Source organism: Dipodomys spectabilis, unplaced genomic scaffold (genome assembly GCF_019054845.1).
Source record: "Dipodomys spectabilis isolate Male_0828 unplaced genomic scaffold, ASM1905484v1 ptg000006l, whole genome shotgun sequence".
NCBI classification, from domain to species: domain Eukaryota; kingdom Metazoa; phylum Chordata; class Mammalia; order Rodentia; family Heteromyidae; genus Dipodomys; species Dipodomys spectabilis.
The window spans coordinates 6,763,984-6,790,908 of record NW_024870683.1 but is presented as its reverse complement, the minus strand read 5'-3'; the positions used below and the strand labels follow the sequence as shown (position 1 = coordinate 6,790,908).

Genomic DNA, 26,925 nt, shown 5'->3' with positions numbered 1-26,925 from the left:
GGCCTGGCGCAGGCACGCGTGCCCTCCCGAGCGGGCTGCGCGTACCAGGCGCGGGAGCGTGCCCCGGCGGGGGCGCGCGGGGGCCGTGGAGGGGAGGGGGTCGTGGCGCGCGGCCGCGGAGAGACAAGGCGAGCGGGGGAGGGGAGCCGGGGCGCGCGCGGCCGAGCGGGCGCCCGCGGTCACATGGGCGAGGGAAGGAGGGAGGGAGCGCGCGAGGGAGGGAGGAGGATGGGGGGGGTTAAAGCCTCCGAGAGCCGAGGAGCCGGTGCAGAGCGGGCGGCGGCGGCGGCGGCGGCGGCAGCGGCAGCGGAGGCGGTGGCTCCAGCCGGCGCGGCGCGGCGCGGCGCGGGGTTCGGCTGTGGGATCCGACCGCGGTGCTAGCTCCGCGCTCGGGGCTTCGCTCCCTACCCAGGGGCGGACGAAGGGCGCGGCGCGGAGCCTTGGTGGCCCGAGGGCGCGGTGAGTACCCCGCGGCGGGCTGCGCGAAGCTTGGACCCTCGAACCCTTCCAGGCGGACAGACCCGCGGATCCGCAGCCCTCGCTTGCACGACAAGAGTGAGGGGAACACGCGTGGGCCCCTGGCCGCGGGGGGAGGCAGGAAAGTTCATGAGAAACTTTGCCCGCAAACTCGGGGGCGGGGGCGCAGGAGAAGCGGCCCCCCACGTCCGCGCGCGCCAGGGGTTGGGCGTGGTGGTGCTGCTGGTGCTGGTGGGGCTAGACAATCGGCTCGAGGGAGGTGGCCCGGAAGGTTTGTCCTAGGGTCCCTCTTCTTCCTACCCTTCAGCCACACGCTCAAAGGTCTGCGAACATTCCAGAGCTTGGTGGGTCGCCGAGGCCCCCCGCGCACCCAAAGGCGGCTTCTTTCTCGGCCACGGTCTGGACTTCAAAGCGCCCCGGGGTGTGAACGGAGGGCTGCGCGTCTGCTGGTGTTGTGTGTCCGTGCTGATTCGGCTCTGTGTGTGTGTGTGTGTGTGTGTGAATGTGTGTGTTGGTGTGAGCCTGCCTATGGTTTCCTCCTGAGTCCGCCTGGATGTATCTCCACGCAGTGGGTCTCCTCCGGCGTGTCTCTTTGTAAGTCCTCTGGCGAGTGTGATTCCGCCTGTGTTGTGTTCCCAAGTGTCTCTTTGTGAGTGTGCCCCTGTTGTGCCTCCTCCGGTGCGGATCCGTGTGAGCCGCCCTGAGTGTCCCCGTGTTGCTCCGAGTAGTGGATCTCCCCGTGCGTGGGGGGCTGGGCCGCGCGGAGGTCACCAGACGGACAGCTCTCCTGCTCCGCTGCTCTCCTCTCCTCGCCCGAGCCTCCCAGCCAGCGTCTCGCCCGCTTGCTCGGCTCGCTCGCTCGCTCGCTCGCGCCCTCGCTTCTCTGGGCCCCCTCCCCCTCCAGTAGCTTCAGGCGGGCAGGACTATTTCACGCCTTGTTGAAAATTCAGGATTTTCTTTCTCTTTCCGTCTAGTCTCTCTCTTTGAGAATCGGCTGTGTGTGTCTGTGTGGCTAGCAGCTTGTCTGCAACCCTGGGTGCGAGTCTGCATGCTGTTGTAAGGAGTGTGTCTGAAACACCAGTTGTGTTTTGCATGTGCTACGTGGTATATTTGTGACTCTGTGACTGGGGGTGTTTCTGAAGCTGTAATCACCGAGGTGGTGAAAGTCTGAAATGCTGGGCGTGTTTGTCCATCTGTACTTGTTAGGAGTCCAGGGGGGCCTAAAACCGGGTGTAGTTTTGTGTGTCTAACCCCGCATGTGATGCTGTGCCCTTGCATGTGTGGGGATGGGGCTGGAACAATTGGATATTCCTGGGGAAGTAGGGATGATCTGAACTTGAGGAATGCCCTTGTCTATCCTTACAACCCACACAGATCCTTTCAGCTGGCTCCTGGGGCTCTGGTTGGGATTGGTGAGATGGTTCATACTCTGTCAGAACTGATACTCCAACAGGGACCCTGAACCTACACAAAGCCTAGGAGTTTAAAGTTCATATTCAGTACTAGGGGTTTAGGGGGCTGGGAGCCTGGCTTAACTGGTAAAGCATTTGCCTAGCAGGAATGGGGTTCTGAGTTCAATCCTCAGCAACCCCCCCCTCCCCGAAAAAAGACATCTTGGGGCTCTGGGAATTCATACTCAAGATTCACAGTGAGGCAGACACTTAAACTCATTCCAAAATCTTGGGGTTTATACTCATAGTTACATGTGCATGTGTTCAGAATTACACCAGGACAGTGAGGCTAACATGTGGATTCACATTTACATTCTGGGGTTCACATTCAGATTGGGGTTCTGTCATCACACTTGGACTCACACTATAGACTCACATGTAGACAGACATTTCTGTTCTTTAACTTACAGATTTACAGTGTGACTTAGAAGCTCATTGGGGTTCTAGGCTGGATTTGCAGACCTGAGAGCTTCCCAAGTTCATATTTACATTCTGTGACTGAGAAGCTCCCACTCAGACTCACAAAAGCAATGTTGGGTTCATATTTGAACCAAGGACTCCTACAGGAAACTGCTGCTCCTCATCAAACTCATGCTCCTGTTTGACATGCACACTCACTTTTCCCCACTGAGTCTCACGTTCAAAGTTCACAGGGACTCTGGTACTCACTCAGATTCATATTAGACCTTTTGGGTTACACATATATGCAGAGACTAGGAGTCACGTGATTTAGAGCTCACACTTAGACTCCTGTCAGGATCTGGAGGATTCCAACAGATCTGGAAGTGCTGTGACACACTCATATTCACATGAAGGTCTTGGACTCACACTCTGACATTTGAGTGTTCACACTCAAAATTCTGATTCCATCTAGGATCATGTAGCTGTCCACTAGAGTTCTCATGTTCACACTCAGACTTACATTGGTAGAGTGGCGCTCACACTTAGACTCAAAAATATAATTCATATGGGACAGTTAGTTCATAATCATAATGTCCTCAAGCTAAGGGCTCACCCTCTGACTATAATTCTAATACTTCACCCTTACTTGTTTGAGTATCCTGGAACTCACAGCTACACTCATAGTTCTGTCTTTGAGGAGTCACATTCAGACCCACACTAAGATTGTGACACAACCCCAGAGGAACTTAAGACTCAGTCAAATGTACCCATGATTGCCTTTGATTTGTGGCATATGTTAGAGTAATCGAGGTAAGGAACAAGACTGGAACAAGAACTGTCCCCTCTAACAATGGAGAGGAGATGGGATACATATTTAGTTATATTCCTCACTTGGGCAGATGGAGGGGGTGGGGAAACAATCCATCAAATCTTCTTGACTTGCCTTCCACATGAAGACTTGGCTCTTGGCAGGAAGTTCTGAGCGCCTTGTTGTACAGTGGTGTCACAAGCCCTCAGAGTCTTCTGTGTTTCATACACATCCCCTTAAGTAGTTTCTGGACACTGCTTCTGAAGAAGAAAGGGAAAGGTGTAAGGAAATAAAGCTCATATCCTCCCAAACATCTCCCCATCTTCCTTAGAATGAAGAAGTGTGAGGCTGACCTCTGGGCTCCAGAGAGCATTCCTAGATACTGAAGTTGTGATTCTAAAAGCGATGGTAGGTAGCCTTGTCTATGTGAGAAGGTAGTTGAGAGGGGAGACTGGACAAGAACACATTCTCTCTTATCTCTCCTGTCCAGACTGGAGAGAGGTAGGGGCCATGTTATGTTATGTTATGTCTCACAGTATTTCCTGGAATGTCTGTTGAGCCCTTACCCAGCTCCAGGGCTTGCCCAGGGATCTGCCTTCTACTTTCCAGAAGAGAAGTATTCTGGAGGGAGGAGGAGCTAGACTGCAGCCAGCCTTGGACTCCACGTGCCTTAGGGACCTGGGCTTGGACTTCACATACCCTCGTGCTATGGAGACAGGAGGGTGAGGCCACCTGAGCTACCTATACCTCCCATGGGGGCTCACACAGTAGTAACCTGGCCTATAGCCTCCCACCCGCAAGCTGAGATGGCTGGGCTTTAACTGCTCCTGGTCCCTGAAGGGGACACATGCTCTCCAGCCCCCCTATGGGGGTGAGGGACTTGGAGGCAAGTTGCTCTGCTCTCTGCCCCCCCATGGTGAGTTGAAGTGTAAATGAATCGGAAACATATGGAGTAGATTTTCTTTGAAATGCAGATGGGTTGGGGGGGGACCATGTGTGCCTGGTTTTGAGGGGGGGGGGTCCTGGGAAGCAAAGAGGCTGAGAAGAGAGAGCTGACCCTCCTCCAGACCCACTGTGGGTTGGGGGAGTGAGGGAGAACTCAGCTGTGTAAACTCCTGTGGCCCTGGCTGACCACACCCACAGGGACTCCAGCTTCCTACAGGGAGAGGCTGGGGAAGCAAGTGGTCCACGTGAGCGGAGAGCTTGCTGTTGTCTCCCTTCACCTCTGCAAGCCGGCAAAGGGAGCTCCTAAAGCACAGCAGCGTTCTGGGTTGGGGGGTCACCAGAGCCAGGAACTCTCAGGGCCAAGGACTAGAAGGAGGAGCTAGAGTAGATGGGGTGGGAGGCGGGAGAGAAGAGTTCAACTCTGCTCTTGTGAGGAAACGGCTTCCAGAAGATGGAGGCAGGGACAACTCAAGTTAGACAGTGAGGGTGACTGTCAGCATGAGGATCCATCTGGGGTTTAGGAAGGGACCAAAGAGTCCTCAGTTCTGCAAGAGAACAAAATATTCTCTTTTTCTCTCTCTTACACACACACACACACACACACACACACACACAGACGCGCGCACACACACACACACACATACATTTTCTCTCTCTTTCCTCTTCTCTCCTCTTCCTCCTTCTTTGTGCCAGTATGGGGCTTGAACTCAGGGGCCTTGTGCTTACTTGCTTGCCTGGTTGGTATTCTACTACTTGCATCACTTCCAGTCCAAGAGAACAGATTTCTGTAGGCCTAGGGCACCCCAACACCCTACTTACTCATTCCTCAACTAACACTCAGCAGGGTGGCGTAGTTGCCTGTGAGGTTGGTAGGACCCCTCTCCCCTGATCCTGAGTCTGCCTTCTTCACCACTGACTTTTGATCTGTACACAGACCTGGTACAAAGTAGGAGGGCAGTGTTTGAGTGGGTAATGTCCCTTTTCCCCTTCCATCAGACACAGTACTCCATTTGGGCTGTGTCCTGAGTTCCCTGTACAGTGCATGGCAGGGAATAGATGCCATGAAGAATGAATACAAGGAGAGAGGAGACTCAACGGCTCCTCTTGTACACCTCTATTGGCTCAAAGGAGTCATGTTCAGGCTGGATACAAAAAAGATTTTCCCTTCATGCAAGAAAGGAGTGCAAAGGATAGACAGACACCCTCTTCCTTGGGAAGGTCAGGGTGGGGGAAAAAATGGCAGAGAAATAACCTGATTCTGTGGCAGAGGATGGAGCTCATTCTGCCTTCTCATCAGCTTTAGGATTTTTCAGAAAGTGGGAAAACCTTCATTCCTCTGAGGTGGTGAGCGTGCCCCTCATTCTCTCTAAATCTTACTAAAGTGCAAGAACTCTGGGCCTTGGGGGCTGAGTAGCTGCTGAGGGCAGCATGGACTGTCTGGATTGGTTATTAATGTTGTCTGAGAACACAGGGTTCAGATCCTAAAAATACTCTATCCTGCCAAAGCTCAAGAGTTGCTGGTGGGGGCTCGTATAGCATTAGAGAGAGAGCAAAAGAGTGTGTGTAGAGCAGGGGGGAGAGACATCCAGATTATATCTCTGGGAGGTACTGTGTGTGAGCCTGGGAAACTGAGGCAAGAATCGATGGGGAATGCACAGGAGACAGATTTTTATTTATATAGAGCAAAGATTGACAAAATTAGTGGTGCCAATTAGTCAAATTATGGCAATATTGAGGGTAATTGGTGATCATCCTACACTGCAGAAAATTTCCTTCTTAGAGAGTCTGGAGACACATCTGATACTAGACATAAAAATCAAGTAGTCGGTAGGAACCCTTTCAAGTCCAGCTTCGGTGTGTTCCAAATAAGTATGTGGCAAAGAAACCAAAATCTTCCTTAAGTGCTTTTTTCTGAGCCACTGCCCCATTCTAGCCTCTTCTTTACAGCTAGAATCCCAATGAGGGCTTTCAGAACCTCTTCTGTAGACCTCCACCTTACTTCTGATCCCAGGCACCTCTTTTCCAAGAGAAGGGACTGCATGGTGGTCCTAAAATGCAAGAGGAGCCCAGCATCAGAGGGCAGATGCCATGTGACCTTGGCCCATGAGTTGACCTTTCTGGGCCCCTCCATGAAATCGAAGGATGGGGGGTGGCAGGGGGCTGAGCCCTGGCCCAGGCCTGCAGAGAAGGCGGTTTTGGCACCCATCCAGGCCCCTGACGTCAATGACTCTCCAAATAATGGAATCAATATTGGGGGGGGGGCGTGAACCAGGCCCCAGCGATTAGAAACAGATCAGCACAAACCCGCAGCTGATTCTGATAGAGCTGGTTTGGAGCTCTAGGGTGGGAGGCCTGGAAGGGATGTAGACCTGAGGGGGTAAGGGAGGGGGGCCCCTCAGGAATGGGGAGGCGGAGCCATCCCGTGTCCAAAGTAGGGTCTCAGCAGAGGCGGAGACCAGTCTGTCTGGGATTGATGTGATGGGGTAGAACGCCACCCCCCACCCCTTCCCACCCCCCTTCCAGTTCTGGTTCCATCCTCTTTTGAACCTGTGAGATTCTAAGGCTAGGTGGTTTGTACATGGAGATTTCTTTCAGCCAGTGAATGGTAAAGACCGGGCAATGGGAATTCATCTCCCTGCAGCCCAGGCCTGGGCCTGTAGGCCTTGTTAGGGGTTATACCCAGATAGGGGGAGAGGGTTTCGAGTGAGTCCTAAGTGAGATGGAGCCAAAGGGCATTTTCACTTCGTGATAGAGAAATGAATATCTGACCTCAGACTGGGAGCGTTACATCCAGTCAACTCACATTCTCTGGGCCTCCTAGAAGGCAGCAGGTGAGAATGGAGTAGGTCATGGGGTCCATGGGGGGCTGGCCCGGCGGCAGCTGACAAAAAGCACAGGAAGAAGGGCTGGGGGGGACTGCTGTAATTACGGAGCATTTATTATTAATCAGATGAAATTGCTGGAAGCAGCTGGTGTAATGTGCGTAGCAATACTGCATGCTTCCCCTCGACATGCACACACACACACACACACATATGCCACACACACAGCCTGAGCCTGGCTTGTTTTCACAATTTTTTTTCCTTGTGAAGGTCAGATGGATCTATAGGGGTCTCCGTGTCTGTGCTTATTGTCTGTGCTCACCAAGTGTGTGTCTGTGTTTTCATGTCATTTTCCATCTACTTGTCATTCTTGGATTGATACATGTCTTTGTCTTCTCTGTCTCCTGTCTTTGGGCCTGTGTCTTGATATGTGTATGTATCCCTCACTACTAGCCAGCCTGTCTCTTACATTGTTTTAGCTTTGAGCTCTCTCTTCCTGATTTGAAGTATCTGCATATCTGGGCAGGTTTCTCGTTGGTATGTGGTTAGCACCTAATCAGCCTTTGCTGATACATCTAGGACCTGTTGAAGAGCAGCAGAATCCTCAAGATTTCCTGGGGACTTGGAGAAGGCAAGGGCCTGTTGAGTGGTTGGATTTTGTTGATGTGTTAAGATACCACTGAGTTCAATGCTAGCTCATTTAGCTCATTTAGTTGTGTGACTTTGGGAAAACTGATTATCTCAGTGTCCTCATCTGTAAAATGGAAGCAGGATTACCTCTGAGGGTTGTTTGAATGATTCAGTATAAAAATCTAAGTAAAGGGCTTATTACAATGGCTGACTAACCAAGGACCTGAATAATTACTAACTGTTGGGACTGGGGTATATCTCTATGGTAAAGTGCTTTCCTAGCATGGGTTTGGTCTCCAGCTTGATTTTTAACATGATTTTTTTTAATTTAACTTTTTTGGTTGTGGGATTTGAACTTTAGGGCCTGGTCACTGTCCCTGAGCTTTTTTGCTCAATGCTAGCACTCTATACTTGGAGCCACAGTGCCACTTCTGGTTTTCTGGTGGTTAATTGGGATAAGACTCTCATACTTTCCTGGGCTGGCTTTAAACTGTGACCCTCAGATCTCAGTCTCCTGAGTAGCTAGAATTACAGGTGTGAACCACCAGCACCCAGCTTGGGATTTTTAAAAAAATGCTGTCTGTTATTGGAAAGGCACTGTGCAGTGGGCAAAGTGCACTGTGAGTGTTCTAGGGGCAAAGTGGTACTATAGAAGGCTTTGGAGTTAGCTCCGAATTGCAGTATAGGCTCTAGGATTGATTAGCTCTGTAGTCTTGGGCACGTTACTTCTTTGAATTTTAGTTTGTATGGCTTTCACATGGACAGAATAGCAGAATCTACTTCATGAGGAAGCCAAAAGGATTAATTAAGATAACATATAACTTGCCTAACCGTCATGGCTCATGACAGATGCTCAGTAAGTCATAGTGGTGACAGGGAAAAGGATGTTATGATGGCGGATGTTGACGCCCTGCCTCTGACCCTGTCTCTCCGTGAGTGTGAGTGTGAGGAAGTGTGTGATATGGTAGTGCTTGACTCTGCAAACTGCTTGTGTGAGGATTTTGGATTGTATGCAAGGGGTGTCAGGCCACTGACTTCTAGCCTTTGACCTTGTGCTTCGAAACTGAAATGGGAAGGTGTGGGAAGGAATCTGTACTATCCTAACTTCTCTTCCACCTCAGCCTCCCCTTCTTGCAGTGGGTTTGTAAGTTTGGAATGAGTTGGCTTAAGACCTGTGACTCCTCTGTGACCTCTGTGTGCCCTTTGCCCTTCTAGAATCCAGCCTTGTCACGCCATCCTGCCTCCTTGTTTTGGAAGTCCTGGGACGACTTTGGTCTGGAGGAGGAGGAGGAAGATTTTGATGTGTGTGGAGTGTGGTTGGTAGAAGGTAAGCGTGTAAGTGCTAGGGACCCAGGTAGATAGAACTGTCTCAGGGCAGGTGCATTGGGGCTGTACATCTGGGGGCCCTGGGTGAAAGACTGAGATCTTTTCCCTCTGTTCCCTAGGCCATCCTCCTAAGATGTTGAGTTTAGTATGGCTGGAGGCTTTTCAGGCCCCTGTGCTAGGCCCAGAGAAAGGAAGAGACTTACCCATGATAACACAGGCAAGGGCAAAGCCAGATCAGAAAACAGTTCTACACTGAAAGGGTGTGGAGTCTCAGATGTGGGAATGTTTAGGTTTTGGAGCCTTTGGCTTTTCTCTCTGCCCTCCAGACATCTCTCTGGCTTGATTAAGGGAGCAGCTGGGCTTGAAGGAGGTGGAATGGCAGGTCGGAAGGTCCAGAATCTTCTGGGGCCAGCTGTGGGTCTGAGTCTGCCTCTCTGCCTCTCATTCAGTCCAGGCAAGGCCCCTGGATTGGCAGCCCCGGGGTGGGGGCATCCAAGGAATCGAAGCACTGGAGCGGAACGGAAGGGCCTATTGTCCAAAACCCGCCCGAGGCCCACAAAGGCCGGCTGGGCTTTTCATCTCAGCTCCCAAACAGACTGGCCATTTTCCCGGCCTGGGGTGGGAAGGTGGGGGCACTAGCCCTTTAGAACTAGGAGTGGGGTGTTGTTGAGTGTGGAGTGGGATACCCCAAGTTGACACATGGCCTCAAAAGGAACTTAGATGGAGTCAGGGCCCTGGAGAGCAGGGAAGAATGGTTGGTTATAAAGAGCTAAGCTTTCTACCCCACAGTTCCCAGAGGACCCAAGGACTAGGAGTGAGGTATGTGCTAGCAGTTCAAATGGGATGCAACTAGGAAATAGATTTACAGAATGATAGATGATATTAATTGGGGGTACACCTGGGAGCTCGCAGGCTTACTGGGAAAATGGACTACTGAGCTATGAGGGCATGCAATCCTCCTCTCCCAAGTTGGGAACACAGTTAGGGAGCTAGGAGAGAGACTAGAAAAGAGGGAGGAGGGCTTACAGGAGAGAGTGAGTTTCCTGCAGCAAGAGGGACTGAGGCCAGACAGCAGGAAGGACTTCCTGCCAGTGAACAGTAGCTCAGATGCCCTGACCCTGTCCCTGGGGATCTTAGAGGATCTCAGAGAGCAGGGGAGCTGGAGACACCCCAGGGGCTCAGGCTGAGGCAGCTTCTGTGGGGGCCAAGGAGGAGGCCTAGGAGGGAGGACTTGGCAGTTTCACCTACCCTCCCCTAGCAGCACCTCCAGCACCACTTTAAAAACAGCTTTTTAATTTAACAAAGTGGATGAAAAACTGTTTTTGGAAATAAAAGCTATCTGCCGTCTCCGGGCTAGCACTCAGCCCTTGCAGAGAGCCTCTCTTCGGGTTTCTCACTGCTGCCGGTGCCTCCTCTCCTCCCTCTCTGTCTCCTTTTGTGTTTGTTTCTGCTCCTTAGGGCCCCCCCCTCCTTTTGGCCTCTCATCATCTTAGCCTCCGCAGGAGTTTCATCCTCTGTCTCTCCCTCATCTCCGTTCTCTGCATCTCCTCCCGTCCCTCCTCTCCCAGTCTCTCTCTTCCAGGGCATCTCTCTCCCTGATTTGTCTCTGTCTCCCAGCCTGTCTCAATCTCTGTCTCCTTCCACCCCCCTCCTTCTCCCCCAACCCCAGCTCTAAATGGGTCTATTTAAAACGCCCGACGCTGCCAAGTCAGAAAAGCGTCTCCTGATAAAGCGCATTAGGCGGAGGGAGGGAGGAGGAGGGAGGAGGGAGCGGCAGGCGGACGGATTGATCCAAGCCCGTAACCCCATTAATCAGGCAGCGTGGATCCCCCCCCCCCAGCTTCAGCCCCTTCGGAGCTAAAAGCCCCTTAAATATTTATCACCCCTCCCCCACGGGGTGAGGGGAGTGGTGTGTGGCCCTTCCCCTGAGCATCCCAGCTGCCTGATGCCCCCCCCCCCGTGCGAATGTGTGTGTGTGCCTGCTTGAGTGTGCATGTGCGCGTGCTCCTGGGTACATGGATTGGTGTGCATCCCCTACAGGCCTAGACCCCGCTGGTCACTTGTACCTCCACCATCTGTCCTGGCCTCTGGGGACCTCAGGAGTCCGGCTCTAGATAGGAATGAGGTATAGGAGACCCCTCCCCCCCCCGTCCGTCGAGGGTTCTCACGTCTCCCCTAAATGCAGAGGAACGGGAGGACGGGGTGGTTGGCATTGGCACCCTCACTCCCAGAAGTCCAGAAGGTGGATCTGTTTGCAGATTCTGCGCGATTCCCAGTGCAGGAAGTACTGCGTCCCCAGTCCCTTTCCTAAAGTGCTCCTCCGAGGTGGCTGAAGCGCCCCCTCTCCTTCCCCCCTCCCCGTTCTTAGGGGGTGCGTCGGGGGGGGGGCCTTCCTTACCCTCCGAGACGTGGGAAGGTGAGCTGGGCCCGCGGAGTGGGGGGACGCCGCGGTGCGGCACGCCGCGGCGCGGGACGCCCGGGGCAGCGGAGGGCAGCGGAGGGCAGCCCCGACACCGCCGTGCGCCCGGGCTGGCCCCAGGCAACGTCGCCGTGGGCGAGGGAAGCGGGGAGGTGGCCCTGATCACCCCTGGGTGAGAGGAGGGGCCCAGCGGGAGCCCGGGGGTCCCTCCCGTCCCCTCCCCCAGCATCAAGTGCCACATCTCCTCCTGACTCAGACAATTAGATTCAGAAGATGACCTCACTGCGCGCCGTCCCTCGCCCGCTCCCGGCGCGCTCCGCGTCTCCCTCCTCCCGGCCCGCTCGCCCGCAGCCCCGCTCCCCGACCCGGCCCGCCGCCGGCTCCCGCGCTCGCCCGCTCCCCCGCGCGCGGGTTCGGCCCCCCATCGCTCCCGGCCCGGCCCCTCGCCAGCCAGGATCCTCCGGGGTGGGGGGTGGGAGGGGCTGCTCCGGCTCCCCGAGCCCGGCTGGGACGAACTTGGACCCCGGTCTGCAGCCCCGGGGACCCGATGCCCGCGGGCGGTACCCCTGGGGTTCCCGCACGGGGACCCCCGTCACCCCGCCGCCGCCGCGGAGACGCCCCCGCCCGCGCCGGCCCGCCAGCCCGCCTCGGCGCTTCCCGCTCCCTCCCCGGCCCCCGCCCCCCGCGGCTGCTCGGCGCTCCCCCTGCCAAGCTGTCTCTCTTCTCTTCTCTTTCTCCCCCCCCCCCGCCCCCCTGCCTCTGCAGCCGGTGGGAGGGACTGGGACTTCCTGAGGTCCCAGGGATGGGGCCGGGGCCCATTGGCTGCAGACGGACCAGGCCTGGGAGAGGGAAGGGGGCTCTGGCTGTGTCCATTGGCCTGGGGGAGGAGATCTCTGCCTGGGTGGGAGGGGGGACTACCGAGAGAGAGGCCCAGGGTGTAGGGGTGACATCTAGACAAGGGGGATGAGCTCCTGATATCTTCCTTTTCTCACATCCTGTGGGCCTCTTGCCTAGTTTCATTTGATCCCCCGAAGCCTGGCTTCATTTGTCCACACCTCCTAGCTAACTTGAATCCCCATCGCTGGCTTTCATGTGGCTCTGTAGCCTATCTGGTTTGGGGGCCCTGTCACCTGGTATCCTTATACCCCACTGCCTGTTTTGTTGGTAGTTTGGTTTTGTTGTTGTTGATCGCACAACAGCTTTCTCCAAGACCCTATCATCTAGCTTGTATGGGAATGCCCAGCCTGCCGTTAGTTAGATTAGGTCCTGGTGTTTGCCTGTTTTGTCTGGCTTCTAGAGAACCGTATCAGGCTCCTTTTAGGATCGAGGCGTCAGGACCCCAGCTACACCTGGAGTGGCAAGCTGTAAGGTTGCCAATTGTTCCCCAGTTGGGGGCTGGCCAGTATAGCCTAGCTTCCATTCTGCCTGGACAGCGACTCAGCGTCCCCAGGGCCAGGTGTGTATGGCTGCAGGGTCCAAGATGCCTGAGGACTCTTGTCCTCAGTGATTTGTTAGGGGAGCACCATCTTGCCTGCTGCTGGACATCTGCTCCCCCTCACAGTGATGACAGGGCTTTGGTGGGAGAAGAGCAGGACCTCATTTCCCTCCCTTCCCTGCCCCTTCTGCATAGAAGGGCCTGACATGTAGGTGCCCTCAAGACAGTTATGAGCACAGAGATGTTTCCTCGAGGCCTAAAGTTATCCAGCATGTAGTTAGGCTGAGAGCTGTTACTTCTTATCCTGAAGAAGGGGCAAGAGGGGTAAGCAGAAAGGCCTGGGAAGCAGTGCGGGAGGACTCTGCTGCCTATGCTCCTACTGCTATCAGTGCCATCATTTCTACTCTCCTGGGACCTCCTTACTACCCCCAGCCTCACCTGGATCTCCCCACACAGCCTAATGCTGTTGAAAGCAGGATTAGTGGAGGAGGAGCTGCCTGAGGAATAATTGCCTATTGTTTTACCTTGAGGAACCAACAAAATTTCTCCTTTCCCTTCCTGCCTTAAGCCATCTGGCTTTCTCCCTTTTCAGCACAGTGAGGCAACCTGAGGCTCCAGCAGGGTGTGACTGCCTGTGGATCTGTGTACTTCCCTTCGTGGTGTGAGGATGTGAGAGGCTCAGGGTGACTGGGAGGTTCTGGGTTTCTGGAAGTATATAATGGTGTCTGTGTGGAAGGTTGAATGTTGGGAGTTTGTGATGGTATCCATATGTGAAATCATGACTGTTTGGTGTGAATGCGTATGTCTGACTATAATGTGTGTGTGCACACAGACCAGTGTGTGTGAGGCAGTGGCACTGGTGTCCACGTGGGAGGCCATGATGGTGAACCAAATAGCAGTGTGTGTGAGCTGCCTGGGTGTGTCTGCAGAGCTCTGGCTGTATGGATGAGGAGGTGGGGGTGCTCTGAAGAGCGCTGCTGGGTAGCAGTGAGAGTAATGTGTTTCCTCTTGGGGTGAAGTGAGCATTGGGTCCTGTGTGACCTGCATCGATGGGGTGTGCACGAGCATGTGTGTGCATACTCATGCCTGTGTTTACCCATCAGGAACAGATTGCTCTGGCTTTCCCACTGTGAGGGAGGGGGAAGGGGAGGAAGGATGGCTTGCTCTTGCCCAGCAGACCAGAAGGTTCCTCAGAAATAGCCTGCAGGGTGCACATGCATGTTATGGTGGCAGAGAGAATGGAACAAAACATTTATTCCATGAAGATGGTCCAAGCTCTATCCCCTCACTCAAGTCTGGCTCCCTGGAAAGGCTGTATTTTTAGTTCTTTTTTGTTACAAACCCATGTTTCATATGTATTGGTGCTCCTGCCCCTTAGAGAGTGTGTGTGTGTGTGTGTGTGTGTACTCAAACTTGCACACATGAGTTTCTGTATGTTTCAAGGACGTTGTAGCAGAGATGGGAGAGGGAGATGCTGAGGCAAATAGGTTTTTGAACCATCCTCCAAGTCTGGAGAGCTGTTCTATTCATCCTCTGTCCACCCAAAGGACCCAGCCTTGCAGCCTCCTTCCTGCTCCTCTTTACCTACAGTAGGTTCCATTTTGCCCTATGTCACCCCAACTAAGGGAAGAATCATCATACCATCTTGCTCTTCCCATCCCCCACCTCCCAGAGAGTTCTTCCAGCTATCTAAGCTGCTACAACGTTAAGGGCAGCATCCCTCTCCCCCCACACTTGATCTGACTGGTAGGAGAGCCTTTCCTGGGTGGAGGGATCCTCCTAATTCTGCTCAAAGTCAGAAGAGACTCTGGACTGGGCTTGGGGAGTAGGGGATTTGGCACCTGTGCTTTAATTTCTATGAAGCTGTCCAGAGCCATGGGCCCAAAGCGAGGATATGAACTTGTGAGGGAGAGAATGATTTTTTTTTTTAAAGGATAAAGCCCAGGCCTTCTACATGTAAAAGAGCTGTGTGTACACAGGCTGGTGTGTGTGCATGTACAATCCTATGCCTGGGTCATCACAGCTTGCAGAGCCCCAAGTAGGCCTCCACATGTGGGCACAGGCTGGTGGGACATATTCCCATCTCCCTAGGACACCTTCCAGCTGCGCAGCCAGGCTCATCACAGGAGGGCCCCAACATGCACGCACACACACACACACACACACACACACACACACACGTGCAGCAGGGCACGCACATGCTGAACTCAGGGTCCCTATGGTGCAAGAGGCTGGGGGTGGGGGCTTGAGCATTCAGAGTCCAGGCTGCTGCCAAAATCCATCGGAATCTTGTTGTCCCACCCCCCCAGGCCCCCATCTCCGGCTGTGGAGGTCACAACAGCAGGTGCGGATACCCACCCCCCCAACTCACTCACATTGGGCCGCCTCCTTTTCTACAACTTCAGCCAGCGGCTGGAGCTGGGGGACCGCTGGCCCAGCCTTCCTCCTGGCCCCCCTCCCACTGGCGCTCAGCTTCTCCTGCCCCTTTCTAAGAGGAGGAGGAGGAGGACTGGCTGCCATAGGGTACTTTCCCTGGAGCATTGAGGCTTTGCCCTTAATGAAGGAGGAGGAGGAGTGAGAAGGGGGGTATCCCCAGCCTCAGTTTCTGGATCCCATACCACTTAAGGTGGTAGTACCAAGAGCTGAGAGGCAGAGAGGAGGAAAAGAGAAAGGCCAGAGACTAGAATCAGAGCGACAAAGGAGATCACAAGGACTGTGGGCTTGTCTGTGGCCAGCCATCCTAAGCCCAAGAACTGGCCCCTGACCTGGACCCACATCCTCTTCCTAGTGGGGGGCCTGCAGGGCCAGCTGCCAGGGGCTAGGCTTCCCTCCGTAGCCTGGTTCCCTCCCCAGCCTCTGGGCTTCTCAGGCCTCTGCCCCCCCTCCCCGCCCCACCCACGCTGTCCAGGCTGCCTAGGCCTGGTGGGATCTGGGGGCCTCCCGGCCTCAGCCCCTCCTCCTCCTCCTGGAGCTTCCTATCTGTCCGGTCTCTCCCAGGCTTCCTCTTGATAAAGCCAGGGCTCTTTCTCCCTGCCCACCGTGTCTTTGTCCATATTTGCCCCTGCTCTGCTTTTCATTTTCTTTCTCCATCTTCAAGTGTATGTCTCTCTTTTCTGCCTCCATCCCAATTCCTCTGTAGTTCTGAAGCCAGCAGAGATCACCAGACATTTGGATGAGTTCCTTCATTCTGGGTCCTGATTTTACTCGCCTCTGGAATTGCTATGGGTAGAGGGGAAGAAGATGGGACCTCAGGGAAAAGGGTGCCCTTTTTCTTCATGTCATGGGATTGTAGAGTCGGGGTTGCTGGAGGAGACTGGAAGCTGTGAAGAGTCATCTCAACCCTGCACTGGGCAAAAGCCCTCCATCAGTTGAGTATGACTGATTCTACCCTCTTCCCCAGGAATGCTGGATGTCCTAACCAGTGACCTTCAAATCTCCATCACCCATCTTAAAAGTAGACTGGTAACCTTGCTTTGGCTCACCACAGTGGCCTACCTGTGCGTTGTCTAGGCCAGATTGGGTCTACCTGATCCTCATATCAGGCTACCCAAAGCTCAGAACACATGACTTCAGATCAACACTTGAACATAGTGGTGCTGAAACCTAACGAATGGTGGTCATACCCTTCACCCCAACCTCATTGTGGCAGGGACTCCCCAGGCTTGCTCTTGGTAGCCCAAAGTGCTGGTTATAATTCTACAGGATAAATTGAGGCTTTCCCAAACTCAGCTCTTGAGCCTTGTACAGGTTCTGCATTCAGTTGAGCAGAGGGTAAGGAGGGCACAGATAATTGGGACATTGCTGGGGCTGATAACAGGGAAAACTGGGCTGAGTATTGGTGGCTCATGCCAGTAATCCTAGCTACTCAAGAGGCTGAGATCTGAGGATCACCATTCAAAGCCAGCCCAGGCAGGAAAGTCCATGAGACTCTTATCTCTAATTAACCACTAGAAAACCAGAAGAGAGATCCTCCTAACTCTGCCCAAAGTGAGAAGAAACTCTGGACTTGACTTGGGGAGTAGGGGATTTGGCACCAGTGCTTTAGTTTCTATGAAGCTGTCCAGAGCCACGGGCCCACTTCTGAGGGAAAGGATGATTTTTTTGAAGGAGAAAGCCCAGGCCTTCTACATATAAAAGGGCTGTGTGTACACAACCTGATGTGTTTGTTGTAGAGCACTAACCTTGAGCAGCAAAAGCTCATGGACAGTACCCAGGCCGAGTTCAAGCCCCAGGACTGACAAAGAGAGAGAGAGAGAGAGAGAGAGAGAGAGAGAGAGAGAGAGAGAGAGAGAGAGAGAGAGAGAATTGAGTTCTGTATCCTGAAGCAGACTCTAAGATTTGGTGATTGATCTAATAGCTATCAGTATGGCTGGTAGTGTTGCTAATGGTAGTGTCAGCCTCCATGGGAGTCAGTACTGTTGTGGACTGGACCAGTGTCATTCTGTGTGTCATGGAGTCTATCAACATCCCTGAGTCATTGTTTCACTGTTACTCTGTGTGACTGTCAGTCTCATTGAATCTTTCACCTGAAGTTCCTTTCACTACAACTGTGACATTCTCAACAGGTTGGTATGTGACTGTCAATCATTGCCTCAATTCTTATTATCCTGGTGATTGTCAACAGTGCTATTGTATAATTTTCACTGAGTGTCTTTGTGTCATAATGGCAGTAATTTGTGGTCCCAGGATTTGTCTTAAATAATGATAACAGTGGAGCTCCATGTTGGAATCAGTGCTGGACCCTTACTCTGTTGGGCACTAGGTTCCCTTCTGGCTGGTGGGGTGTCCTCCATTCCCTCCTCATTCTGGGGCTGACCTCTTCAAGGGGCTTTCTTGGAGCATGCCATCTGCATAGCCCTATGTGGGATCCTATAGCATTTTTCACCCAAACTTATCCCAGAGTCCTGGGGTGTGGACTTGGAAAATTCCTGGGACTGCCCTGGGATGGAAGCCTGAGGTGAGCCAGGGTAGGGCAGTTGCATGTGTGGTATTTTTTGTTGTTTTAGTGTGTGTGTGTGTGTGTGTGTGTATGTGTATGTGTTTATGCCAGTATGGGTCTTGAACTCAGGGCCTGGGTGCTATCCTTTAGCTTTTTCCACTTAAGGCTGGTAATCTACCATTTAAACCACAGATCTGCTTACAGATTGCTTGCTTGCTCTCTCTCTCTCTCTCTCATTCTTCCATTCTTCTATTCCTCCTTCCTTCTTTCATGCCAGTCCTAAGGCTTAAACTCAGGGCCTGGGAGCTGTCCCTGAGCTTTTGTGCTCAAGGCTAGCTCTCTATCACTTGATAACTCTCTATCTGCCTTTTTTGGTGGTTAGTTGAAGATTAAGAATCTTACGGGCTGAGCACTGGTGGCTCACGCTTATAATCCTAGCTACTCAGGAGGCTGAGCTCTGAGGATTATGGCTCAAAGCCTGCTCAGGCAGGAAAGTCCGTGAGACTCTTATTTCCAATTAACCACCAGAAAATCAGAAATGGTGCTGTGGCTTAAAGTGGTAGATTACTAGTCTTGGGCAGAGCTGAGGAATAGAGCCCAGGTCCAGAGCTTAAGCCCCACGACTGACCCCCCCCACCCCCACAAAAAAAAAAAAAAAAAGAATCTTACAGGCTTTTCTGCCTGGGCTGATTTTGAACTGGGACCCTCAGATCTCAGCCTCCTGAGTTGGTAAGATTACAGGGTGATCACCAGCACCCATTACAGTGGTATGTTTTGGATGAATGGGTCCAGCTAGGACTCTAAGGAAAGCAGGGAATGAAACTGCCTTAGTACTTTCAGGTCCTCAGATGATGCAGGATAGGGACAAGGTTTCAGTCTCTCTCTCTGTCCCTCTCTGTCTCTCTGTCTCTGTCTCTGTCTCTGTCTCTCTTTCTCTCCTGGTCCTGGCTTGAACTAAGGGCCTGGACACTGTCCCTGAGCTTTTTTTGCTCAAGGCTAGAGCTCTACCACTTGAGCCACATCTCCACTTCCAGCTTTTGGGTGGTTCATTGGAGATAAGACTCTCATGGACTTTCCTGCTCTGGTTTGCTTTGACCTCAATCCGCAGATCTCAGCCTCATGAGTAGCTAGAATTACAGGCATGAGCCACTGGATCCTGGCTCAGTTTACTTTTATCCCCTGGGGCTGTGCTCCTAGATCCCTAAAAAATCTCTCTAGCCCTAGATGGGCCCCACATCAGTTCTTGATGCACTGACCATCTCTCTCTCTCCAGCTAGAGGAGCTGAGTGGGCTTCCTCAGATGCTTTGGGGGTGGACAGAGACCCTTTGGCTCTCTCTCCTCCCTCTGGAATGCCTGACATCCTTCATGTGCCTCGTCTTCTTCCCTGCCTCTATTCTTCCATTTCTGTCTCTGATTCTCCTGGTCCCTCTGGGTCTCTACTCAGCGCTCTACCCCTCTCTCTGCTCCCCTCACTTTTGCCCAGGCTCTCTGCCTTTTCTGGGTGCCCTGACCTGCAGAGTCTGTCTTGGTCCCCACCCCCACTCTGCAGCTCTAGCTTGCTCTCAGCAGCGTGTCTCCTGTGGCTGCAGCCCTGTTGGCCCAGGGCCCGGCCCTTACAGTAACTCATCGGGCTGATGGAGGCGACTTTGATGAAGAAGCTACTCCTCCCCCACAGAGGCCTGAGTTGAGTGTGTGTGTGTGTGTGTGTGTGTGTGTGTGTACAAGTCCATGGGGGTATTGCTGTGTACATGCCTGGCCATCTTTCCCCTCTAACCTGGCTGAGACCCAGAAGGATCAGGGAGCAGAGGCTCTGCCTTTCTCTTCTGGCACTTCCATCCTGTCAGCTAACCTTCATCCACACTACCTGCTTGTCTGCTGTCTAAGCACTGGTTCATGCTTCTATGTGGTGGACAATGAACCTGGCCTGTTGGTGGCAGGTGTTCCTCATCGTGAGGAGAAAGGCATGGGCAGATGGTAGAGATTGAAGGGGAAGGTCTGAGGGCTACTGGCAAGGGCTGAGGTGCAGAAGCAGGTAAGTTCTCTAGAACCAGCTCTGAATTCAGAGCTTCCTAGCTTGCTGCTGTATGACTTTGATTGTTGTCTTGAAACTCCAAGGCCTGAAGAATAGCTAAAGATGAGGAGTGGCTGAGGATCAGAAGGAGTTAGACTAACTGGTACGTAAGGCCTCAGGAGTCACTTAAGCAGGAATAGTGTCCAAGGCCACATGGGCAGAGGGATGATCCCCTCCCCAGAAGAGAGACAGAGCATCTGAACTGTGACCATGTGAACAAGCAGGTTCATAGAACTTTCTAGACTTTTTCTGGGATGGGTAGAGAGTAGCCAAGGGCAGCGGGGAACTTTTTCCCCTTCTCCCCTTCTTCTCTCAGCAAGTTTGATTTATTCTGCCCTCCACCTCAACTGCTACAGGTTGACGCCCACCTTTATCTCCTCACCGCTATATCCTTGTCTGTACTGACGCTAGCTTTTATCTGCAGTTTGTGTCTCTGGCACTTTCTCAGGGTGTATCTGGCAGTGTGTCTCTGTCAATTACTCTGGCCGTGGGTCTGGCTGTCTTTTTTCCTGGCAGTATTTCTAATGGTGCCTCTGATTGTTTTGCTGAGAGTGTTTCTGTCAGGGTGTTTGGCTGTGTGTCTGATGGTATCTCTGGCAATGTTTTTAGTGGTGTAGATACTTCCTGACTGAGCATCTGGCTGTGGTTCTGGCTTTTTCTGTAGCTGTTTGTCTGGGTGTACGCCTGTGTCTCTCAGTTCCTCTGGTATTTCTCTGCTTGTATGTCAGACAGTTTCCCTGGAACTGTTTCTGACAGTATCTCTAGCTCTGTGGCTGTGTCGCTGATGGCTTCTTTGCCTGTTTTCCTTGCTTGTCCTCTGGATGTATCTGCTCAGGTATGGCTGTGTTTTACAGTGTTTCTGGCAATTCCTTTTATTGTATTGACTGTTCTCTGACCATTTCTCCAGTTATCTGGGTATACCTACTTTTGTCTGATGATTTCCTCTAACAGCTCTAATATGTGTGTGAAGCAGTGTCTCTGGCCAGTATCTTTGCTCTGAGGCTGACTGAGTCTGACTGGGGACCTGGTTAGATTATCTAGTAGTGTCCCTTGTCTCTGTATCTCTGTTTCTGTGTGATTGACAATCCCTCTCTTTCTCTCCTCCACTGGGGAGGAAAAGTTGTCATTTGGGGCAATTTCTGTAGGAAATAGTTGCTTCCTTGCTCTCAGGTATGAGTGTATGCTAGATCAGGAGTGGGAGCAGTAATACCCTCCCAGGAGGCATGATTCCGTACGGTGGCCCCTGAACCCCTTCTGGCTTCTTGGGAATGCATCCTCCGGGTACTATGTACTTGCATGGATGCAGATAGACACTATTATACCTCTGCTAGTGGGAGTACCAGGCTACTGGGGAGCATGTAGCTAGGGTGAAGAAGGGCCTGAGGTCCCTGATAAGGACTGAGCATATAAAAACGCCTCTGTTTTCTCTTGCACAATAAAGCAAAAGCCACATCTAACCTAGCTCATGTGCCACTGCCCGGGTGCTCTGTGTTGTTCTTAACGCAGTGGCCAGGCTCCCAACAGGATGGCTAGGGACTAACAAGAGATCCAAGGACTCCTGAGCATCCAGGTTTCAGATTTTATCCCCATGGGCACAGCAGGGGACCTTACATTCAAGGCAATTTAGAGAAGTACAGAACTCCAATTAAAACATTACTCTTGCACAGAAATGGAGGGACAAAGGGTGAAAAACACAGCAGTGGCACTCAAGAGACACTGTGTTGAAAATGAACTATACAACATGTGGGTAGAAGGGAAAAACTGGGAAAGAGCAAGGAAAGAGGTGACATTGTCCAAAAAGAAATGTACTCTTTACCTGACTTATGTAACTGCAACCCCTCTGTACATTACCTTTATAATAACAATAAAAAAGGAACAACAACAACAAAAACCCATTACTCTTGCACTGGTGACATGCCTATAATCCTAGCTAGTCAGGAGGATGAGATCTAAAGGTTGTAGTTAAAGCCAGCCTAGGCAGTAAAGGTCTGTGAGACCCTTATCTCCAATTAACCACCTAAAAAAAAAACCAGAAGTGGAATTGTGGCTCAAAGTGGTAGAGTACTAGCTTTGAGCAAAAAAAAACTCAGGGACAGTGCGCAGGCCCTGAGTTCAACCCTAAGACCAACAAAAAATAAATTTAAAAAAATTATTCTTTCATTTTGTAATGTTCATAGCTAACTAGCCAGCCTCACCAGTAAAGTGTATATGTGTGACAGAGAGAGAGAGAGAGATTAGAAAAAATGGCCCTGGCATTACCAATATTCTATAAGTCATCTGTGGTTGACCCTGTACAGCTAGAAGTCTTATTGAACAACAAACCACTATAGGTTGTTTTCTATTATCTTAGCTAACTTTTGCCTATAGATACCAATAATGTTGTTTTCCATTGCTTGGAAGAGGATCCTGAGCCCCTATTAAGTAGGGCATTTGGGGTCAAGATGTCCTGACCCCAAATGGACTGGGATTTCCCAGTCTTGCCTGAGAACAGGGGGCTCCCCAGGAGGTTCCTGCTTGGGCTGATGCTGCCTCTTCCCTCATTGTTTCTTCCAACAGATGGCTGCTCCTGTCCCGTGGGCCTGCTGTGCTGTACTTGCTGCTGCTGCTGCTGTTGTCTACACCCAGAGACACAGTCCACAGGGTGAGTAATTGGGAGGAGCTGTGTGTGAATCCTCATTGGCATAGCTGCACACGGATACCACCCAAGAGTCACATTGGCACTCAGTGGCATTGTCACCCCTGGGAACCCTGAGGGAGATGTCATGTGACATTGAGATGCAGGGTGACCCATGGATATCTCATAGACACAGCCTTCCACAGTTACGCCTGGGAGGTCACATGCTACTCAAGCTTCTGGCTTGAAATGTTCTGTCTCTGTTTTCACTAGGGAGGGTTAAGGTTGGGAATGGGTGGGATAGGAGTTGGGAGTAGAGCTAGGGGCAGTGCTCTAGTGCAGTTTTTGAGCAAAAGGGGATATCTCCTTCAGGAGATATGCGGGGGGGGGGTGCAATTTGGGGCACTGATAAGAGGCCATGGGCAAGCCTGCTGGTCACATTCTACTCTCAGTCTTGTCCTAGAGGAAGATGGGAACAGAGCTGGTGGGACAGGCAGGGGAACAGATGGGAAAGGGTTGTTGGTATCCTAAGGATGAGATGCAGTTAGCCAGAATGACGGAAGGACAGAGGGACTGCTCAGGGCCAGGACTATTGACCGCCTTACTGTTCTTCTTTTACCTTTTTTGTCCAGTGAAGTCTGAGTCTTTCCCACAGCCCATAAGACAAGGAACTGGCCCCCTGCTGGGGAAACATGGGCCCTCTTCACATCAGTCCCTCTACTACATTTGAGGCAGCACCTCAAACAACCGTGCCATAGGTCTGAACTTGCTTCAAGTCCTTAAGGGTCCCCATTGGGGAAAGTGTCAAAGACAAAGGGACTTTCCCAAGTCCACTCTGGCTGAGATGGGTAGAAACAGGGAAGGAAGGGGGCATCTCCAGGGCTCAGGTATAGAGAGGACCCTGATAGTTGAGCTCTGCCATCCTTCCAAGCTACAGGTGTCAGAGGGTAGGAGGTGAATGCTTCTATTGCTTCTTTCTTATGAGACCACAAGGAGGCCCAGAGAGAACCTAGGTGGACCTAGGGATGCTGACTGGACCTGTCCAGGACCTGCCGTTGCTTTCTACCATTGTGTGCAAAGGTCTCTACCTACGCATAGAGGGCTGCACATGGCCAAGGCCCTGGCATAAACCCACGTCTCTGAGTGTATGAGACTGTTCCCTTGTGCATGTAAGGGCATGCCCCTGCTCAAGGTGGTTTCTCTATACGGCTGTATCCTTGTTGGGCTATGCCCACATGCGTGACATTGCCTGTATGGACGACCATACTCTTTTAGGGCTGTATTCTTGTGTTTGAGGCTCTACTCCACATGTGATAGCTTCTTTGTGTGTTTGTGTCCCTGCTAAACTACATCCCTGTGTAACTTCCTGTCCTCACCAGGTGTAACTGTGCCTCTGGGTGGCAGTGGCCTCCAATGCATACATGTCATTGTGTGTCAGGTGTTACCATCCCTGAAGTCTGGTCCAATGCCCTTATGTGCCTGAATGAATGTGTGATTGTAACCTTGTCGATGGATGATTGTCCCATGAGTGCTTCTTCTTTGTGGGCAACAGTGTTCATCCTGTGTATGTGGTGTGAAGTGCTTAGGATGCCCTGGGGGGGGGCTGTTTCCGGCATGTGGTCCCCATGTGAGCCTGTGCTCACAGGTGTGAGGGGAGCCGTCAGCTCTGTCCCTCTGTGTTCTTCATGTCTATGACCTCATCCTGTCTCTGTCTCTCATCCTGGCTTCTAACAACCTTTTCACAGCTGATTCCTTTGGAGCATTTGTCACCATGTCAGGGCCAAGAACCCCATCCTCCCCCTGCTGCTTGATTTAATTTCTGAAATGGACAGCACATCAGTAGGGGCACCCAAGGGGCGGGAGGAGAGCTGTCCAGAAACAAAGGATTAAACCACAGCCCTCTCTGAAGCTGTTGTATGGCTGTGTGTATTTCCATTGCTGTGTTATTGAAGCTCTTGTGATCATCATGTCGTGTTGCCCCTTCTGCTTCTGCATTATGGCTTATAGTTTTCTTTGTCGTCATGTTGTCTTTTTTTCCCCTTCCTGTCCTATCCTTCTATCTTTGGATTGTCATTGTTGTATGGTTGTGTTTCTGTTTCTTTTGTGAGACAAAGCATGTTATTCCAATACTGTTGTATTTGTTGTGTTGTTGGTTTGCTAATTCCTCATCTGTGGCTGTACCTGTCTCCCAGTAAAGGGCCATACTGAGTCCATGTTAGTTCTGAGCCGTTGTTGGTCAGTGCTGATGTGTTGCCTATGGACCCTGATGGCCACACCCCCTCCTCAACGGTCAGTTTTCAGCTTCTTCCTTAGGCAGCTGGATGCAAAGTCTCTGTGGGGGGGTTGCAGAGAGGGGCTTGGCATGTTTCCTGGAAGCTCCAGGTTTTTGGAAGGGAGACTGGAAGGGGGCTCAGTGGCCGGAGCTTGTGTATTGGTGGGGGGGGGGGGGGAAATGACTCGATGGCCTGAGTTTTGGACACTGGGCCTCTTGGTCAGGGGGAGGCCCCATTCAGCCTCACAGCTGTGGCCTCCAAGGCCCCCAGCCACCGCCCTTCCGCCCCGTTCATCCTCTGTTCGGCTTGTCCCAAGCTCCACAGACAAGTGGTCAGGGCTGGCTGGGTTTCCTGCTTCCCTCTCCTCTGACAGGGACAGAGAGGCTCAGAGAGGGGCAAGGCAGAGACAGGCAGAGAGGGAGAAAGACACTGGAGACACAGAGACCCTGGCTCAGGAAGGATGACAGAGGCAGCAAAGAGGGACAGATGTTCCAGCACAGAGCAAAGCAGCCCTGGGGAGGGGGCTGGACCGAGGGGGAGGGGCAGCTGAGGGGCTCAGGGGGCTCACTGCCCCCCCCAGTCCTGGTGGTGTTAACAAGTCTAATTAAGAGGCCACTGGCCCAACTTAATTGGCTCGTTAACAGGAATTGCCTCTGAAAATCCCCCAACTCAGCGGGGTGGCTCTCTGGAGGGGAGATGTGAGCGAGTGTTAACGAGGGATCCCGCAGCCCCCCTTACTGCCCCTTCCCTCTCCCTTTTCCCCTCCCACCCTCACTCCACAGATCTGGCTGGGATGAGGGAAGCATCTGTCCTTCCAGGCTCAGGGGGCAGGATGAGAAATGCGCGTGGTGTGTGTGTGTGTGTGTGTGTGCGTGTGTGTGTGTGTGTGTGTGTGTGTGTGTGTGGTCACTGGCTCTTCATGCCTACCTCATGGCGGCGGCTGGTGGATCTGCCTCTCTGACTTGTTCTGTCCCATTCACTGCTGCCTCCCCCACCTGGCGCTGCCTCTGGACAGGTGCTCCCTTCCACTCTTCTGTCTCCAGTCTCCTGGGCTCAGTCCATCACGCCTGGGTTGCTGAGGCCAGGGCTGAGGTTTGCTTTGGCTCTGACAGGCCCCTCCTGGGGGCAGGAGAGGAATGGTCAGAGCATTCATTCAGTCCCAGCCTCCTAACCCCCGAAGTAGTTCTTGCCTTGCAGAGTTGACAGCTGCCAGGAGTTCCCTAGAGCTCACTTTAAGGCCTGCCCTGTCTCCCTTCATCCCAACTCTTGCAGAGAGTGAGAAGGGCTTGGGCAGAATTGAGTTGAGGTGAGGGTGAAAGAGATAGACAGTCAGACAGACAGTGAGTGGCACCCCTCAGCACCAACTTGCCTAAGTAACATGTTAGTGGCTGGGGCTAGCTTGTTAGTAGCAAGAGGATCATAGGAATCAGGAAACTTTCTGAAGAATTCAGGGACTGGGTAGACCCAGGTTGGAGGAGAACTGGATTTCCACTGGAGACTAGATCCTTCCAACCTCTCTCTCTCCCTCCCTCCCCCCTCTCTCTCCCTCCCCCTTCTTTCTCTCTCTCTCACACACACAGCCCCCTTGTACATGTACACACATACAAAAATGAAAACACTCAAACCTGCATACTTGCACAGCTACAGAGTTTTGCACAAGCCCACCTTCATAGGCTTATGGACACTCACATGGTCAGCCACAGAACATCTCTGTGACTCTCACAGAGTCTCATCTACGCACTTGCATCAGGGGTTGTTAGGCAGAGCTCTGACTTGTAAATTTTGTCCTGTGCCCCCCTACCCCTGCAGAGGTACCCCATGTACAGTATGAGCGACTGGGCTCCGATGTGACACTGCCCTGTGGAACAGCAAACTGGGATGCAGCTGTGACGTGGCGGGTGAATGGGACGGATCTGACCCCTGACCTGCTCAACGGCTCTCAGCTGGTGCTCCGTGGCCTGGAACTGGGCCACAGTGGTCTCTATGCCTGCTTCCACCGTGACTCCTGGCACCTGCACCACCAAGTCCTGCTACATGTGGGCTGTAAGTGTTGCCCCTGACCCCTTTTATGACCTCTCAACCTCCTCCACACCCAGACCTCTAGACCAAATCAAGTTCTCTTTTGAGTAGGAGGCAGGAGAGGAAAAGAGGATGTGCTTCATTAGGATCTGAGGTTTGCTAGAATAACCAAAGATGAGAATTTGTAGGCAAACAGTTTATTTGACAGGCGATGAAAACTCCATAAAGGAATGGGAAAGTTATTAGAAAAAAGAAGCTAAGCTAGCCAAAGTGCATGAGTTATTAAGATGATG

General features: G+C 52.5%; 1 protein-coding gene across 2 annotated transcripts in view; it reads left to right on the top strand.

The window, feature by feature from the left end:
- Positions 1-288: 288 nt before the first annotated feature.
- Cntfr (ciliary neurotrophic factor receptor) overlaps positions 289-26,925 on the top strand; it is a 39,486-nt gene continuing 12,849 nt past the window's right edge. The window contains exons 1-4 of one of the 2 annotated variants that reach the window (XM_042696080.1): positions 289-459; positions 8,751-8,862; positions 22,283-22,367; positions 26,423-26,656. In XM_042696080.1, coding sequence (XP_042552014.1) covers positions 22,283-22,367; positions 26,423-26,656 — 319 coding nt within the window. In that variant the 5' untranslated portion in view covers positions 289-459; positions 8,751-8,862. Of the gene's footprint in view, positions 460-489; positions 556-8,750; positions 8,863-22,282; positions 22,368-26,422; positions 26,657-26,925 lie in introns of those variants that run through there. The other variant, XM_042696089.1, reaches the window with a different exon arrangement.